At 41.6% G+C, this 19832-nt stretch overlaps 1 protein-coding gene across 1 annotated transcript in view; it reads right to left on the bottom strand.

Annotated features, from left to right (window-relative positions):
- The window catches only part of TMX3 (thioredoxin related transmembrane protein 3), a gene marked incomplete at its 5' end in the record, with an annotated part of 45945 nt that extends 26127 nt beyond the window's left edge, over positions 1-19818 (bottom strand). The window contains 7 exon segments of the mRNA XM_081251787.1: positions 361-441; positions 2001-2046; positions 9862-9985; positions 11415-11454; positions 18317-18371; positions 19586-19775; positions 19777-19818. Coding sequence (XP_081107913.1) covers positions 361-441; positions 2001-2046; positions 9862-9985; positions 11415-11454; positions 18317-18371; positions 19586-19775; positions 19777-19818 — 578 coding nt within the window.
- Between the last annotated feature and the right edge of the window lie 14 nt (positions 19819-19832).

A 19832-nucleotide genomic window follows, 5' to 3' on the forward strand; every position in this document is an offset into this window, starting at 1 on the left:
AATATAAACCAGGCAGTACAAAGGCAAAATTATAATAAAAAAAATTGAGATTCACAAAGTTGTTAGAAGTAATCAAGTTTTGAAAATGTATTAAAAATCCATTGGGGAAAATATTCTTCTATACACAAAGTGAATTTAAATGTGAGGCTAACAAGTACATAAGATCACGGACCCTTTTATTCCTCTCGAGGAGCTCTTTGCTTATGCTATGCAACCCTAGCTTTCCTTTATAAATAAATAGACAAATTTTATTTAGGCTAAACACCTAAAAATATGTATGTTCAATATTGCCTACTCAAATACATTTAACTTGCAAATACTAATATTATATAGTAAAGGCCCTTCATAATACGAACTTACCCAGACACTCTGTGAGCAAACTCTATTATATCGTCTTTAGTTCGTGGTCCTCTATAATTATATGCCAGGTCCCCTTTTAATCTTAAAAAAAGAAAATAGGGTAAAAGTTTAGATTATTTCAACTATTTTCACATTTAATGATAATCACTCTCTATTGTAACACAAATTACAGCATATAAAATAGTAAATGCAGTGGAGTTTTAGAAGTAGCATAATCATGTAAAAAACAGCCAATAACTGGCTTCAGGGAACCAACAACCAAAATGCAAAGAAAAAGGCTGTATTTTATTAAAATTACATGAAAATATTTTACTCTGTATTTGATAATTACATTGTGTCTATGCCTTCTGATAAATGAAAAATATATACATTCACAGTCAAGAACTCATCAAAGCTTAATTCTCACTATCTTCTCTATTAAAAAGTAAGTGAAAGGACAGGGAATTAAAAGTATTTTTGTAAAGGTAAAACCAGTTTTAAGCAATACAACATCAGAGTAACATGACAGATGCTCCAAGATTAAAGAGTAAAACAATGCATAAAAATACCTCTTCTAGAAAATTAGATATTTTTCCAAAAGCCTGCCAATGAATTGTGTCCAACTAACTGAAATTTTAAAGAAAATTGTGAAAGCACAGTAGAACATCTATAATTAAACAGAAAGAATAGAAAAGATAATTTACTGAACACAAGAAAGTCAAAGAGGCTTATAAACTTTTTTTTTTTAAAGGTTCTGCCCTGGAAGTATTTTGTGTATGTGCGTGTGTTTTTTTAATTTTATTTTATATTATTTATTTTTTTGGCCACGCCGTGTGGCCTGTGGGATCTTAGTTCCCTGACCAGGGACTGAACCTGTGCCCTCAGCAGTGAAAGCAAAGAGTCCCAACCACTGGACTGCCAGGGAATTCCCTTAGCAAACATTTTTAAACAGTGGGGGAAGGAAGGGAGGCCAACACAAAATCCAAGAAATACAAAAATTAAAATTAGTCAAATTTTAAAATCTGAGATTTTAAAATACTAAAATAACTTACTTTATAATAAAAATAAATTTCAAAATAATTCCTTAACTCTCCACATTATTGAAATAAGGATGAGATCAGGATTAAACTCATGAGAAAATTCAACAACATTATGATTATAAAACACAAGTCCTTTAGAATTATCACAGTATTTCTTCTACCGTATATGCTCTGTCTTAGACGTGATCAACATCTACAGATGAGAATTAACATCCATCAGTTTGATTCTCTTTTCCTTCATCTCTAGTGAAATAAGTCTATTTCAATCACAGAAAAGTAAAATTGGTTAGGAGACAGGATTCACAAGTTAAACAGAATATACCCTTGAGCTCCTCAGGGGTAGAGCTTTCCTAATTTACAACTGTATACCTTGTCCTGCTCAGCACCTGTCACAGTAAACTCAAAACACATTTGGTGAATTAGCCATAAACCACACATTAACTTAAGTGCAAAGAAAAGCACGGATGAAGTCCCTCTCCCTGGATCACACACTGCACCTAGAAAGAACTGCGGAACCCAAATCTTCAGTCCTCCAAGGAAGCTACTAGAAATTAATGTAATAAAATGTAAGTAGAGTGAACTAATAAAAATACACATATAAACATACAACACTCAACTTACAGCTTAATTGTTGGATAACCTCGAACTCCAAACTCTGAAGCAATGCCTTGATAAGAAAAAGAATAAATAATTCTAAATTGTTTTAAAATGAGAAACTAGGTAATAAATGAGCCTTTTACTTAAAAATATATATATATTTATACAAACCCATATAGATATGCTGTTTTCAATTCTTATAAAAGAATATAAACACATACAAAAAAGAAAAAACATGACATTCTCATACAAAGTAATTACTTAATAATCCAACTTATGACCTGCACAAAAATACTATAACAAAATTTTAAAAAGCCAAAAGAGTAAATTTTTATCTCTAAAGTACTTACTTTAAAAGATACTCTTGTTTTAAAAAAATAATATATATATACGCACACACATATATAAATAAAGACTCACTCCTCATTTGACTTCATTTCCAGGACAAATATTTCTTCAAAAAAGGCCCGTCTCTGGGGCTTCCCTGGTGGCGCAGTGGTTGAGAGTCTGCCTGCCGATGCAGGGGACACTGGTTCGTGCCCTGGTCTGGGAGGATCCCACATGCCGCGGAGCGGCTGGGCCCGTGAGCCATGGCCGCTGGGCCTGCGCGTCCGGAGCCTGTGCTCCGCAACGGGAGAGGCCACGGCAGTGAGAGGCCCGCATACCACAAAAAAAAAAAAAAAAAAAAGGCCCGTCTCTTACTTTAGTGTTTTCTGAGTCTTAAAAGAATTGCTTTGTATTTTAATGTTAAAAGCATAAATCATAATTGCAAAATTAATTTAATATATGATCTAAAAGCAACTTTATCTACTTGTTTTAAAAGTTTCTGCTTCTGTAATAACCTAGAGTAATTCCAGTTATTTCAAAGATTATTATGAAATCGCACGTTAATTAAAATGAGACGCAGTCACTACAGTGGCATCTTTTTGAGGGAAAGGAGAAATAGTAATGAAAACAAGCAAACAATAGAGAATTAGGGCTTTAAGAGATAGTAATCACTATGGGAAATTAATACTATACTACTTTACAGATTCAAGGCAATTAGGACAGGAAAGAAGAAATAAAATATTCTCAGTTAGTAGACAAAATACAATATACTTATACTTATCCTAGTATATGCAAAGTATACTGTATTTACTCACATGATCTCTCCTTTTGTTAATTTTCTTTTATTTCCAGAATATATTCTTATGATAGCTGGGTATAAGAAAACTACCTCTATTTGTGAGTTCTGATTTACTCATCACTTTAGTAATCATTAATTTTGGTTTCTCATCACTCCCCATCAATACACAATAATAAAGACAAAGTGAATTTGTGGCAAATAATATCGAAAATCTCTCCTCCTTTCCTTGTCAACTCTAGAGCTTCTCCCTTAAACGCATGGAGAGAGGTGACCAGAAGGTTCCAGACAGTGATCAACAATGGTTTTTATTAGAGGCAACACAAACAACAGAGGTAACAAAAATAGGAACTTGGTATATATATATATGAAGATACAGGCTCTGCCTCTGAATAGTCATGTGAACTTAGACCAATTACGTAATTTATTTGTGCCTATTTCTAATTTAGGACTTATTCTGTCAAGTATATACATATATATTATATATATATATATACACACACACACATACATACATACACACATACATTTTATTGAAGTATAGTTGATTTACAATATTAGTTTCAGGTGTACAGCATAGTGACAATATTTTTATAGATTATACTTCATCTACAGTTATTATAGCTGTATTTCCCTGTGCTGTACAATATATCCTTGGTGCTTATTTATTTTATATATACTAGTTGGTAGCTCTTAATCCCACATTCTTATCTTGCCTCTCCTTGCTTCCCTCTCCCTACTGGTATCCACTAGTTTGTTTTCTATTATCTGTGAGTCCGTTTCAGTGCTGTTATACACATTCATTTTATTTTTCAGATTCCACAAGTAAGTGATAACATAAAGTATTTATCTTTCTCTGTCTGACTTATTTCACTAAGCATAATACTTTTTAGGTCCATCCACATTGTTACAAATGGCAGAGTTTCATTCTTTTTTTATGGCTGAGTAATATACCATTGTATATATATATACCACATATTCTTAAGCCAATCGTCTGTTGGCCCTTGGGTTGTTTCCATGTCTTGGGTATTATAAATAGTGCTGCTGTGAACACTAGAGTGCATGCATTTTTTCAAATTAGAGTTTTCATTTTTTCCAGATATATACCCAGGAGTGGGATTGCTGGATCATATGGTAGCTCTACTTTTAGTTTTTTAAGGAACCTCCATACTGTTTTCCGTAGTGGCTGCATCAATTTAATTCCCACCAACAGTATACAACTATTTTCTCCACATCCTCGCCAACATTTGTTATTTGTAGACTTTTTGATGATGGCCATTCTGAGAAGTAAGAGGTGATATCCCACTGTAGTTTTGATTTGCATTTCTCTAATAATTAGCGACGTTAAGCATATTTTCATGTGCCTGTTAGCCATCTGTATGTCCCCTTTGGAGAAATGTCTGTTTAGGTCTTCTGCCCATTTTTTAATCAGGTTTTTTTTTATATTGAGTTGTATAAGCTGTTTATATATTTTGGTATTAAACCCTTATTGGTTACATCATTTGCAAGTATTTTCAGGTCAAGCATATTCTAATTGAATACTGCTGTTATTGAGATTGCCCTCTTCCAAGAAAAAACACAGATTATGTGTGTAATGTATGTTCTTAATGCTCCCCATCCCAAATTAAGAAGACAGGTAAATATAAGCCATTATTACTTTCAACTAAACCTCATTAAAAACTGCCAAAATATAAAAACTAATAAAATTGACTGGAGGGGGTGGTGTAGCCCAGTAGCAATTGCTTACATAATTTAGTGTAAAATTTAACTGTACACAAATCAAATTTAAAAAGTGAAATATGCAATCAATGAGAAAATACAGTGGTGGTATTTTATAGCTGACGTCATGGTTCTCATGATAGGCTTCAGAGAGAAAAATCCCAGCTCCACACATCACCCCATCACTTAATTTCCTTGACCTCAGTTTTCTTACCTATAAGATGGAGATGATACCACCCACCCCTTTTGGTTCTTTAAACATTACTTTCATCTCTGACAGAATTTCAACTGACAATGACTGCTAAAACTTCAAAGGTAGGTTTTCCTAAATGTAAATGATTGTATAATTAAAGAGGCACACAGCAAGGCATGAGTTACAGGCACATAATGACCCAGGTTAGGGTTCCAACGTCTCCATTTATTGTCCATGCAGCTCAGTGTAAGCTCCTTCACTTTGGATTCTGTTTCCACTTCTGGGGATACCACTCATCTTGTAGGGCTATGGGTGGCATTTAAAACAAGGAAGTGTGGAAAAGAATCTAACAGAGAGTTCGGCACATACAGATGCTCAAATGCTGAGTCCATTTTCTTCTATTCTTGGTCCTGACCTCACTGTTAAGTAATTACCTGTTGACACACTAATGTGCAAAAAATATTAATAAGAATTAGCATGTGTAGATATCTTATAACTGGCATTAATATGCCTTCAACTACCCCTCAAAACAATTTTGTGAGGTGGGGTGACAGATGCTAATGTTATCTTTCAGATAAGCTAATACTTCGGAAGACTTGTTAACTTGTTAGAAAGCAAGCATTGATTAGGCAGCAGGGCCGATACTGAAACTCAAGTCTGAGTTTAAATCTTTTGTTCTTTATCTTTTCCTATCGAAGAACAATGGTTTATATAGAAACCTGAGATCGATTCCATTACAAACTGAAGAATCCATGTGCAACGTGAGTAACTTCCCCTGAAATTTTGTAATTTTAAAATGTTCAGAAAATAAGGTCAAGCATAAAGCTCCCTATTTCATTTGTTTTCTCCTTGAAATGATAACAACTTGATGGTGAAGATAGGCCTGGTTTTGAATCATGGTGACCTTGGATTCTGGGCCTAATTCTGTTGCTAACTTTGATGTCTGAAATTAGTAAAGTCAGTTCACTGCTAATTACCTTCTGTTACTTCATCTACACAATGAAAGGAGGGAAAAAGTGAGGAGTTGAACTCAACCTGAAATCCTTTTCAGCTAAAAAATACTATTTTTCTTAGTGTTTACTGAGTGTCACTATGTGTCTAAAATGGGAAGGCAATAAAATAATGCAGAGGTTCTCAACTGGGGGTGATTTTGCCCTCAATGTCTGGAGACATTTCTGGTTGCCACAACTTAGGGGGTGGGGAGAGAAGGGAGCTACTGGCATCTAGTGGGTAGAGGCCAAGAATGTTGCTAAATATCCTACAATGCATAGGAAAACTCTTCTCCCCCCCACCCCAAAACTAAGAATTATCTGGCCCAAAATGTCAACAGTACCAAGTTTGAGCAACCCTAAAATATAATCACTGACTAAAAGGGCTTATAATCTAGAAAGGTAAGACTGATCTGCAAATATATCTGACATCTAAGAATCAGAATAAGAATGTTATTGGCCAAATGCCCTTGAAAGTTTATACATGAAAGGGGGGTAAAATATGATCTTTACTATAAAATGATGTCACACTTAGGTTGAGGAATAAATGGAATTTCAGTGGTTTCATAATAGAAATCAGTACATGACTACAGGTAACATCATAACATTTTAACCGGTGAATGAGAAACAATTTTTGTGCTCTTTTTTTTTTTTCCTTTCGGTACGTAGGCCTCTCACTGTTGTGGCCTCTCCCGTTGCAGAGCACAGGCTCTGGACGTGCAGGCTCAGTGGCCATGGCTCACGGGCCCAGCCGCTCCACGGCATGTGGGATCTTCCCGGACCGGGGCACGAACACGTGTCCCCTGCATTGGCAGGCGGACTCTCAACCACTGCGCCACCAGGGAAGCCCTTTGTGCTCATTTTTGAAGGAATATGTAGAAAAAGAAAGGCTAAAATAATATGTGAATTTACACTGAACATTATACAACTTTTTAATGTTATTTGATATAGTATTAATTAAAACCATGCATCAAGAAATTTTTGATACACACAGGGCAGGGTAAGTCATGAAAGTTCAAATCTCTCCTGTTCAAAACTTCTATACACAGAGACTTGTTGGACTGAGTGTGATGGCATTTATTTCAATCACTGCAATTACATGATTGGGAAATAAGCTACCATCAAACAGTCTAAGAGATTTTCTACACTTGATCACTGAATAATCCTATCCCACCCTAAACTGAGATCCTATAAATAACTATCCATCAAAATAATACTTCACTCTGTGATTCTCTAACTTGAGTGTGCAGCATAATCACCTGAAGTCCATGTTAAAAATACAGATTCTTATGACTCAATCTGATTTTCATTTGGTAGGGTTGGTGTGGGCCTTTGAATTCTGAATTTATCCTGAGCACCCCAGGAAATCCTAATACAGGCAGCCTGCAGAATAAACTCTGGGAAACACCGATGCTATAACCGTCTAAAAAGCAATCTATGGGGATGGAAGAAATATGTACAAAACAACCAATCATTTAGTGCTCTATAGTTAGATGCAGAATACTGCCAACAGCTAGCCTGAAAAAAGAAATTCAATTTCTTCACCTATTTGATTCCAAGTTCTACTAAAATGCCTGTATTTGAGCTGCCTTGAAATATTTAAGAAAACTTTAAGAATTATATGCCAAAAATCTATTTGTAATCTCTAGACGGTAGTTTTTGAATACTTAACTACTTTTTTTTTAGGAAGATGATATTTCTTTTCTCCATAGCACATAAAACATCTTCTTGATTCTAAAACAGAATGAAAAATTCATCCATCACTGACATCAAACATTAAATGCCAGACAATTTATTTATGTGTATTAGTTATCCTTTGACTGACTGAAATAAATGAATGACTCTATGGACGAATGTATGTGTATGCATGTCTAATCAACATATATGCCTAGACACAAGAATTTACTTTCACAACAGTTAAAAGGAATAATTTCTTAAACACTGTAAAAGTTTATTTCAAGAAATACCAACTCAAGAATATTATCTTATCTCTCTCTAAGATAACTTCCTGCCATCGATCTCATTCCCTCTCAAAGTCGCAGCAAGTCACTTGTGTGACTCAGTAATTCCAGTTCTAACATCTCACACCTGCACTCTAGTTCCCCATATTCCCAAACATCAATAAAGCAAAATACCACAAATTCAAAACAGCTGCTAACATGAAAACACACAAAATTAAATGTATTATTCTTTTCCATTTAACCAGTGGTAATGTAGTTCAATGTGAATTGTGCTAGGAATCTTACACTATTTTCAATTGTTTTTCTTTATACCATCCGTGATTTAACCCTTGCAAATGTCTATAAGAATTACTGTTTCCTCTTTACTGCCCTGCCAACCACCCAAGTCTGCCCTCCCAGCACCCTATACCAAGATGCATAAAAAGTCCACTTAGATGATCTGTTTGTCTCTAACTGTTCTTCTTTTCATCTGTTCTTCTTTTCAAAAACATTTTTATCAAATCATATGCCTTCTCAAATATGTCTATTACCTCTCAATTGACAACTGATAAAATCCAAAACACTTTGTCCCACCTGAGAGGCTCTTAAAATCTGGTATTATCCCTTAGCACCTTGTAAGTACTAGCCATTGTGCTAGGGGTTTTGAATAAGAAATATTAATACAGTCCTCACAACCTTGAGAATTATCACTCTCTCATTTACAGACAAGGAAACTAAAATTAAGAGAGGTTAAGCACTTCCCCAAAGCCACAAAAGCAAGAGATGATAGACTTGGGCTTAAAACACACGTCTGTCTTGTTCCAAACTTATATCCAGAGTACAATGCTGATTTCCTAAAATGAAATATGCATTTTGCATTTCATACTTCCACTTTCTTCATTAATTAAAGGAAAAGGGAACCTACATTTATTGCATACTACAAGGGACTGTACATGTGCTACCTCACTCTAATCTCAAAACAACCAATAAAAAATTCATTATAATTAAATATTTACCTGTGTGGAAATCAAAGTTTAGAGACGTCAAGAAACTTTCCCATGCTACAGGGCAAAAGTAGTAGGAGAGCCATATCTGATCTACTTTCTGAAGCCATGCTCTTTCCAAATCTGTGTGATGCCTCATACTTCTCTAAACTTAATTTTGCCTTTTCCCAAATCCTTTAAGACAGGTGTTGGTAAACTTTATCTGTACAGGGTCTGATAATAAATACTTCAGGCTTCGTGGGGCCTACAGTCTCTGCTGTAACTACTTGAATCTGCCTCTGGGACATGAAAACAGCCATAAATAAGGGTAAACAAAGGAGAGTGACTTGTTCCAGTCGAGCTGTACGTACAAAGCAGGCAGGGGCCAGACTGTCCAGCGCTGTGGTTTGCCAGTTTCTGCTCGAAGACATTAGTCTCTGGTACAGACTCACTAAACTCTTTCTCAGCTCTATGATTTGGGTTTAATGTTCTCTCTAATGTGAACACTTTCCCGATCCTCACTTGTATTTATCCTAACTCAGCTTGTCCTTCGAGTTCCCATTACTCCTCTTCCATGCCATTCAGGCTACTCAGACAGCAAACTCTCACTCTTAAGCCATGCAGCTATATCAAGAGTTCAACACTCAAATTTCTGTGGCTGTCTCAGGCAACTGATTATCTCAAGTGGGCTCAAAATAGGAACAATGGCTCATACATCTATATTGGGTATAAGATTAACATAGACTGCATATTACACATTCAATGGTTAATTCATCTAACTCATAAAATATAGTTTGAAATCTCTAAGATTATTTTAATTTTACATGAGCAAAAATATATATATATATATTTCTTCCTCTTACCTTGAATACTGCTTCATGTAATTAAAACACTTTCATTACGAGAACAGTAGAATGATAAACTGAGTAGATGCTTACTGGAATAGGAAGTAGCGTCCATCTTTCCAACTTTAACTGGAGAACCAATGTTTTTCATCTCGAGACCAACTTCATTCCAAATTGGTTCCAGTTTTTTACAATGGCCACACCATGGTGCATAAAACTTGTTTGAAAAAAAAAAGAGAGAGAGAAAACCACTAAGATGCTGTGCTACTTTGGGTATCAATCTTAATTTTAAAAGAATCTTTTTGACTACATGATTGGATAATAATCTATTTTAGACAAGAAGTCTAAATGTAAGTTTTAAAGTGGTTTCAAAATAGGGGCTTCCCTGGTGGCGCAGTGGTTGAGAGTCCGCCTGCCGATGCAGGGGACATGGGTTCGTGCCCCAGTCTGGGAAGATCCCACATGCCGCGGAGCGGCTGGGCCCGTGAGCCATGGCCGCTGAGCCTGCGAGTCCGGAGCCTGTGCTCCACAACGGGAGAGGCTACAAACAGTGAGAGCCCGCGTACCGCAAAAAAAAAAAAAAAAGTGGTTTCAAAATAAAAGAACACACATATACACAAACAAGACAGGTCATCTCCTAGGATATACCTCAACACTGATACTACTTTAAGTTTAAATGACTACTGATACCTATTCAAAGTAGATGATCTACAATAAAGCATCTTTGCTCCCAAGTATGTCCATGTTATATATAAAATTAAACCACCAAATACACTTCATATATCATATGCACACCCCTTAAGTGTTAATGATAAAATTTATATTACAAAAATTCCAACACAGTAGGTGCCTCTGCTGTTCTAAGCGTAATCACTGGTGAGACGTGGGGGATCATGAGGACGACTGGTTCGGTACAGTGACAAGTCAGGCTGATGAAACGAAAACCCTAGTTCGTTCTTCAGAATCACCAGACGGCTGGGGTGGTACTGAGGTTCCTCCAGTAAAATGGTGTAACAAACTGCTTGTTGTACTTTTATGAAACAAGACTTATCTCTCTTTTAATATTACACTATGGAAATGTTCAAACATATACAAAAGGAAAACAGACAGAATTAAACCAGGGACCTTTACGCCTCATTGCCTGGCTTCAATAACTGTCAGCTCTGCCATTCTCATTCCATCTCTTTTGCTGCCACTCTACTTTTTTACTGAGCCATGTCAAAATGAATCCAAAACATCGTAAGGTTTAAATACATTCAAAGTGTCAAAGTGAGGAAAGGAAGATGAAAATCTGATTTTGTTCACTACTAAGATGAAAATATGATTTTGACTGCCAAGTGATATTAATATACTCAATCTCTTGGATAATATGAAAAAAATAAGAGTGAATTCTGTAATAAAATCATACCATGATCTACCTCAGACATAATCCACAAGTGGACCTCATTGAATTTCATCACTCCCCTGCCAGGAATCCTAAGGCTTTGAGGTTCACTTTAATATAAAAACCCAAATGGTACTACCTGAGCAAACAAAGTGGGTAATATACATTAGTACTGTCTATTACATATTGGGGTGAAGAGAATGCAAAATAACACTTAAAATGGTAGGGACGGTTACTTAGTACAAAAAGTTTACATACTCACATCTACAAGCCAAATGTCATCTTTTCGATTTTCTTTAAATCTAAAAAACAAAAAACAAGAAAACAAATCTTTGATTGTAGGTTTCCACTTTACAACTGAATAGTACAGGTAAAGATAATAAATTGATAAATATAGGAGCATAGAACAAATTCTTTCAATAAATTTTTATTTTTACTGAGAGACCTCTAGATCTTATCCATTAAACATCTTAATAAAAGTAGAGAAATGATAATTAGGAGTAAAGAGTCAAAAAAAAAAAAACAATTAAAGTGGGACTTTGTAGAAACACCGACAGACAAATGCTTTAGCTTGTAGCCCCGCTACTCCACTTATACCTGTGCATTACAGAGCAGGCCTGAGGGGTTAGCCTTAGAAAGGTCTGCTTGCAGGACTGGTCCCTGGGTGGCATCTGGGAACCTGAATTTCAGGAGGGTTCCCACCATTTCCTGTTAAGGGTGGTTCACTGGTCTCCCACTGTACAAACAATGTGGTTTTGTGATAAACAGCTACTTTCCTTCAGGGGCTCTGGAATTTTGGTAATGGATAGGCAGAGGGGTGCTTGCATGGCCAATCCCCAATAAAAGTTCCTGGGCAGAGTCTCTAATGAGGTTCCTCGTTAGGTAGCATTTCACACTTGTGGTTGCAACTCCTGATGAAGAAACTAAGCATGTCCTGTGTGACTCTACTGAGAGGACTCTGGAAACTTGTTCCTGGTTTCCCCTGGAATTCACCCCACGTGCCCTTTCCCTTTGTTGGTTTTGCTTTGTGTTCTCTCACTGTAACATATCATGGCTCTGACTTCCAGACAGGCTCAGTCCTCTGAGTGTTCCCAGTCAATCAGTGAAGCTGGGGGTGCTTTGGGGAACCCTGACACAATACAAAGAATTTTCCTGAAACACAGTTCTGATCATGTTATTCTTATCTGACATTTTCTAGGTCCCTTGCCACCACCTACAAAAAAAAGTACAAATTGCTACACTACTCTGGCTCCAACTTATCTTACCACTCAAATATAAGCACCCAATCCAATATATATTATTATATATTTGAGCATATAATCATACTCAAATATGAGTATGATTTCCAATCAGACTATGGTACTTACCACAGCTAAATTCACAATGTTTGACTTTCTACATTCTTTCGTATTCAAATCCTATCCAGCCAAAAGCACTGCTAACTCTGTAATGCCTTCCTAAATTCCTCAAAGCTAGAAACCATCTCTCCATATCATCTTCACCCTCTTTATGATTCTCCTCAATTTCCACACGTTGTAGTTACTTACATATTATCCAACCACAGATACACTAAGTGAGAAGGAGTGTGTATTTGTTTCATCTCCTAGTGCCTTGCACAGTGATCTATATTCAATTTGTACTAGATGAATGACAAAAATTCTCTGTGGGGATATTTTAATAAGATTCTTAACCCTATAGGTAAGACAGAGAACATATCCCCATATCATAGCTGTTAGGCCCAAAGGTGTTCACATCTACACAACTGCAACACAGTCTGCTGTGTACCATGGACAAGGACAGCGCCCTTAATCAATCCCCCAAATATTCTGGCTTGGCTCCCCTTGTGGTTTATAGTAAAAAATTCTATTTTATATTCATCTCGTGGGGCTACCCAGGAAAGCGTCACGGCCACCTTAAGCAAGCTGTTGAACCAGAGCCCTCTAATTCACAGTCATTATTCTTGAGGTCTTTGTAGACAAAACCCCACGCTCTGCACCCAGCGGCCAATGTTGGAGGCTGCCGTCCCCCCGCCCTTGATGTTTAATAGCCATCCTCCTCTCCCACCAGTTTGAGTCTTTGGGAAGGAGTCGAAGGGTACAGAAGTCCCTTACAGGGCCCCACATGGAGTGGAAAGTGTCGTCATTGTAGAAGGGCACACAGTTAAAGGGAGGGGCAGACAACGTGTTCGCACGTGCAGGGTTCATGAGAAGTACCGGACTGGGGAACTGCTGCCTTCAGCCCCCAGGCCGCTTGCCTGAGATGTGTAATCCAGGCCGTGGTAGTCTTGTCCCCTCCCATCTGCTGATTAAACCTGTCCTTTAACTGTTCATTAAAATGCTCAACACCCCTGTGGATTAGGGGTGATACAGAGAGTCCACTGTATGCCCCATGACTGAGCTCACTGATGTGTAGCTTGGACTGCAAGTCCAGGGCTGTTACCAGATACAGTGCTCTCAGGAAACCTGGATAGGAAACAAATGTCATCCTATAGGGCCTGACAGTGTGGCCCGAGTCAGTGGAATGTGTGGGGATGGCTAGACAAAGTGTCAACTGCGGTCAGGATCCGGGGGTACTGTGGGTGGGACGAGGTGCCTAATGTGTTCTATCTACTGAGAACGCCCTGGCCCAACGTGAAGTAACGTGTTCCTGGGTAGTTATGTTTAGCCCTGACCAGGGTCTGACAAGCGGGACAGCTTTTTCACACTGGTTCAGTCTTCCCACAGCAGTGGCAATCTGTGCCTGCCAGCTCAACCTACAACGGTGTCTGAATTTCCAAGGGCCATCCTCTTGTGGATCCACGAGGAGGCAGTTAGCTGCACATCTGCTTGCTCTGGGGTGGAGAACAATTCAGTTCCCGTGTTCAGCGGACAAGCATGGGATGCTCATTGGTCGTTTCCCTTTGTCAGCACAGGGGGCCTTACTGGTGAGCAACCATGGAGAGAACAAAACGCTTAGTAGGGGCAGAACCGATCTTCATCCCAATGTCCCATCCTCACAGGGGGTTTGCTTTATATGCCACACAACCAATGGCCAAGCCATCTGCCAGAGCCCAGCGAGTCGGTGAACATACAGCAGGGCCTATGCGAGGGCTGGAGCAAGGAGCAGGTGGGGGAACAGCGGAACAGATCTCAGTCTTCCACACTGCATGAAGCTGCCCGTTGTGCAAAGGTCCTTCACCACGCTTGGGAAGGACAGGTCTCTCTCAGATTGGAAGTGGGCTGCCTCGAGTTGCATCCCAGGAGGAGCCACCAGTGAACCAGGCCCACAGGTGGTGTGGTATGGGAGGTCTCTATGTCTGGGTCCCCCTTGGGCCAGAGGAGGCAGTGGCTCCTTGGGTGTCACTCCTGGGAGGTGGAGGGACACTCGGGAGACCTTTTCACTGAATTGTGAGACTCTAGCTGAGCTCCTGGAGGTGCCATTCCTAGTTCATGAGATTCCAAAGCTATGGTTCTTCAGCAACATGATTAGAACATCTGCTCGTGAGTCTGCTACCACACTCGTCCACCAAGGGCCAACAGGCCAGTAACTGCCTCTCAAAAGCTACGTATCTGGGCTTCCCTGGTGGCGCAGTGGTTAAGAGTCCGCCTGCTGATGCAGGGGACATGGGTTCGTGCCCCGGCCAGGGAAGATCCCACATGCCGCAGAGCAGCTGGGCCCGTGAGCCATGGCCGCTGAGCCTGCGCGTCCGGAGCCTGTGCTCCGCAACGGGAGAGGCCACGGCAGTGAGAGGCCCGTTTACCGCAAAAAAAAAAAAAAAAAAAAGCTACGTATCTTTCAGCCAACTTGGGGGGCTTTCCAGGTCTGTGCTGGTTTGTGATGTCATCCTTCTGCCACAGGCTCCCATCAGTCAACTGACAGGTTGCTGAGACGTGTAACTCAAATGGCAGATGTGGACCAGTGAGACCCAGGAGAAGGGAAGCCTGGCGGCCGGCCTAAGGGCCTCTAGAGTATCCTGTTGGTTGGTGCCCAACTCAAAGGCAGTGGCCTTTCTAGTACCTGACAGATGGGTGCCAGGTCCCTGCACGAGTTATGTGAAAACATCAGTAGCCCAATAAGCCCATCAATCCCTGAGCCTTTTTTATTTTGGGGGTCAGAAAGGGCCAAGAGTTTGGTAATGATCTCCTCTAGAATGAGATGTTGTACAGCTTCCCAGATCACCCCCCAGGAATCTCAGTTGTTACACTTTGTCGGTATTAACAGCCCAGCCATGTTGCCACCTGTGAGTCATCATGGTGTCGGGTCCTTGTTGGACAGTGACCATGTCTGGGCAATCTAGGAGCTGGTATCAATATAGTGGAAGGTCTGTACTCCCTCTAGGAGTTTTTCCAGGTCATGGCCTACCTACTGAGAGCAGACAGGCAGGGAATTTAGATAAGCATAGGATATTAAAGGTGTGTTGAATCCATTCCAAATGAAGGAAATTGATCCTTATCAGCCCAGTGAAGACACATGGTGGCACGGGACATCATTAATGCCACAGACCAAGCTCCCTCTAGTAGCATCTTCCTGATGTCAGATGCCACCATGGTACTGAGCCACCTGTCATCAATGTTGAGTCTCCAGGTACCCAAGACCTTGTGCACAGGCCAGAAGGGGGTGGGGGGTGGGGCTCCTGAATAGAAAAAGGCTCACAGAGCACTGTGGCTTCCTTCAGCTCAGTTATTTCTTTTACTCACCAGGCAGCCAACACCGTTTTGGGGAGACAATGGCACTGAAAGCTGAATGTTGGGTAGGTTCAGTCTTCCAGTGCTGCAGGAAGATGGCCTGAAGTGCAGCAATCCCCACTGGGGCTTGGGGACCAAGGCGAGCAGGACTGCACACAGCTAACACAACTGTGCCAGTTAGCACGTTGATGAGTAGGGGCCCAAAAGCACTCAGCCAGGACCGGGCCTGGGCAAGCGTGCTGGTACTGGTCATCACAGACTCAAACCCTGAGGGCATTATGTGTACCCTGCTCCTCCTGGGAGCAGGGGTTTTAGGCATCACACTCACCTGTATACTCATCTCCAAAAGGCCCAAGACGTGCAATTCCCCTCCACCTCCCCAATCAACTCTGACCTTGGCAGCCCCCTGGGGGAGAGAGAGGCCTCAACTGAACACCCTGTCAAGGTCTGGGTAAAGGTTTTGGGACTCTCTGACTTGTCTCCAGACTCACAGGCAGGATGGTGGGTGTAATTCTAATAGCCAAAGGGCTGTCATCATGCTGACCTTTGAAAAATCCCATCAGACCCCTCACAGGTTGGTACCTGGCCATGAGGTCCTTGGTAAGGAGCCTATCAATCCCCTCCTTTGAGACCCCATCACTGAGCAACCTCACTCAGAGCTTCTGGAAAGGCTCTTGCATGGGTCACCCGGAGAGGGCACCCAGTTCCCACTTACTGTCACTCTGTGCTGGTCAACCTTTGTGCTCTTCACGGTGGCTGCTTTTTCCATGTCCAGAAATTTGTCAGTTAAGGCTTCGATTGTGTCACAGCCTGACTGACCTGACTTCATGAGGAGGCTTAACTGGGTCCAGTAACAAACAGGAACAGAAAGGACAAACCTACAACTCTGAGTCTAACAGTCTCATTACCCACTGTTCCTAGCCCTCCCCACAGGCCCAGGAGACCACCAGGAGGCTTGCAGGGCCACTTCAGCCTCTGTGAAGGTGGGCCACGTGTGTTCTTCAGGTCCCGGAGACTCACTACAGATGGGCCCAAACCATTAGTTCACGTGGCACCCGGCCGAGGAAGGTTAGGGCGTTGGGCATCCGCACCTGCCTATCCCTGCTGCTTCCCCCTCCTTGAGCAAAGTCACGCTGCTGGGGCGTTCTCAAGGACCAGGTCTAGAGCAACACCCTTCCAGGCACCATGAAGTTTAACAGAATCACCTCTGTGTTAACAATGGTTTCCCTGAGAATCAAACTGCCCATCAACAACCCACTAGGGCGCCCCAGTACCCATTAGCAAGGCTGCCGAGTGCCCCGTGGGATCTTTGGGCTTTCCTCCCTTCCAGAGCAGGACTGTGCTCAACGGACCACCCTGCTGCTGTACCAATTCTGTCGTGTACAGGTGGTTAATTAGGACAACAAGCCAAACTGAAAGTCACAATCAAGACTTTATTCACTTACTACGACAGTGCAAGCCAAGAGGCAGAACAAACAGGTGCCAGCTCCTCAGTGTCCCATTTTTCTGAGTGGAACTGGAAGAGGCGAGGGGCAGGCGAACACAGCACAGTCGGAGAAATTCCCCTCACTGCTGAGGAGCCCTGAACCAAAGGCTCCTGCCTCTCTCAGGACCCGTGGGCAGAGGGAGGGAGGAGGGAAAGGACAGGAATGGAAGGGTACTGAGTCCAAGTGGAGGAAAGTGCCTCAGCCACACCCCTCGATAAGGAGTTTCCCAGAGGAGGTTTTCCTAAGAAGTGCCTTAGGTGAGACCCCCAACAAGGAGGCCTTCAAAAGAGGCAACTGGGCTAAGAATGAAGACACGCACACATGAGCACGGCTGCCCTGGGGGCCTGAGTCTATGACTACAACTCCCTCCAGAGACTGCAGTGCATTGGCTGTGCCCCAAGGCTGGTGTGGGGAGGGCAGCTTCCCGCTGGAGGCCTGCCAGGAAAAGCCTTGTAATTGCCTATGGTCAGGCCTGAAAGATCAATCACACACAGGATTTTGGTCTGAAGCAGCACTCCTCACCTACTATAAGCAAGGCCCTGTGATTAATGCTGTGTTACTGTGTGGTTAGCAAATTCCAGCCCCCACTCAGTAGTGACTAAGGCCAAAAGACTTAACAAATGTACAGGTAAAATGGTAAGATAGAAGAGTTTGCCAATTTTTTATTCTTATAACTGTTCATAAAACTCTTGAGGACAATCCCATTTCATACATATATAGCACTTAAGGCAACTCCTGGAACAAAACTGGTGCTACATCAGCATTGGTCATTACTGTCTCTGTTATTAAAAGATTCCATTCACACTTCGTAGTACATTAGAAACTAATATAATATTGTAAATCAACTATACTTTAAAAAAAAATCTACCTCCATACAGAATTAGCAAATTATGTAGTGTAGATTAAGTGCTCAATAAAACAAGTGTTATTTAAAAAAATATTAGATTCATACAAATATTCAGATAACATCACAGTTGGAAGTGAAGATACTATTTTAAAAAATATATACTCACGATTCATCTAAATCTTCTACATATCCTTTACAGAAAGCCATATCAAGTAAAAAAACTGAAAAAAATAAAAAGACAAAATGTATACAGTATAATAAATGCTGATTTATCTTTTGGCTTATATGCTTATTCACCTATAAAATGTTTTTGGTTTTTTACAGCCTACCAAAAAACTCATCATTCATCCATCCCAGGGCACAAATGATGCAAAAGCATAAGTACTGCAGTTCACCTGTTTAATAAATATTTACGACCGTATGGTGACAGCAAGTTCTATGTAGTCTAGTAAATCTGAGACACCGAATTTCTCTTTAAATATATGTTTATTTTCATCCTATTTTTCCTTTTTTTTTTTTTTTTTTGCGGTACGCGGGCCTCTCACTGCTGTGGCCTCTCCCACTGCGGTGCTCCGGACGTGCAGGCTCAGCGGCCATGGCTCACGGGCCTAGCCGCTCCGCGGCACGTGGGATCTTCGCGGACTGGGGCACGAACCCGTGTCCCCCGCATTGGCAGGCGGACTCTCAACCACTGCGCCACCAGGGAAGCCCTATTTTTCCTTTTTACTACTCCATCTTTTTGGAGTAGAGATGAAAATTGTTCTTCTATATTTCTTTTTCTCTAGTAACAATTATCTTCTCAGTATAAAGTTCAAACGCCATTCAAAATACCGTCTCCCCCGCCCCCAAATTGATAGAAACAAAATTGAGCTACGCTCCTAATACTGATTATAGAACAGTGCCTGGCACGTAGCGGGAACTAAACGGCTGCTGTGTAAGTGGACACACTGAGGTGAGAACCAGGGTACCCGATGCCGGCCGGAGGATGAGAAAGGCCAACACGCCCGCAGGTCACTTCTCACATCGCACAGCCCCCGGAGGCCCGACCAGGACCCGTCCTTGAACCTCCCTCTCTTGGCCCCCGCGTGGGTAAAGACTCTTCAGATGTGACAAGACTCAGAACCTAAAAGCAAAGCAGGTTTGGCCACCAGCTGGGAAGGCAGCATCCTTGACACCCATCGACGGAGTCAGCGCTCCTGAAACTTCCTGCCGCACCGAGAACGGAAGCAAACGGAAGGCGCGGATACCCAGCGAAGCTGCGCCGGGGAAGGACCCTAAGGCGTCCGCACAGTCTCGGGACCCAGGACCCGGAGGGCATCTCGGCGGCCCCGCAGGCGTCTCCCCACCCCGGGCCAAGACCCTGCCAGGCCCCCGCACCCGATCCCATCGGGGAAGGGTCCCCGCGCCCGTCCGCATTGCCCCGCGCGGCCTTTACCTGTGGCGCAGAGCCGCAGGGCGGCCCCGCGTCTCCGAGCTGCCATGCTCGCCGCAGAGGAGCTGCAAGAGCCGACTCTGCAGAGCGGAGAGAAAAAGACACCAGCGGCTGCCGCCTGCGCTCCCGGAAAGGGAAGCCGGCCGGCCTGGGCGTGGAAGGGAAGCGCGGCGGAGGCGGGACAGGCCGACCTCCGCTACCGTCCCAGGACCCCTCCGACCTCCGCCTCTGAGCATGCGCGGAACTACGG

The sequence above is a fragment of the Mesoplodon bidens genome (genome assembly GCF_964165515.1).
Source record: "Mesoplodon bidens genome assembly, chromosome: 13".
NCBI lineage: Eukaryota > Metazoa > Chordata > Mammalia > Artiodactyla > Ziphiidae > Mesoplodon > Mesoplodon bidens.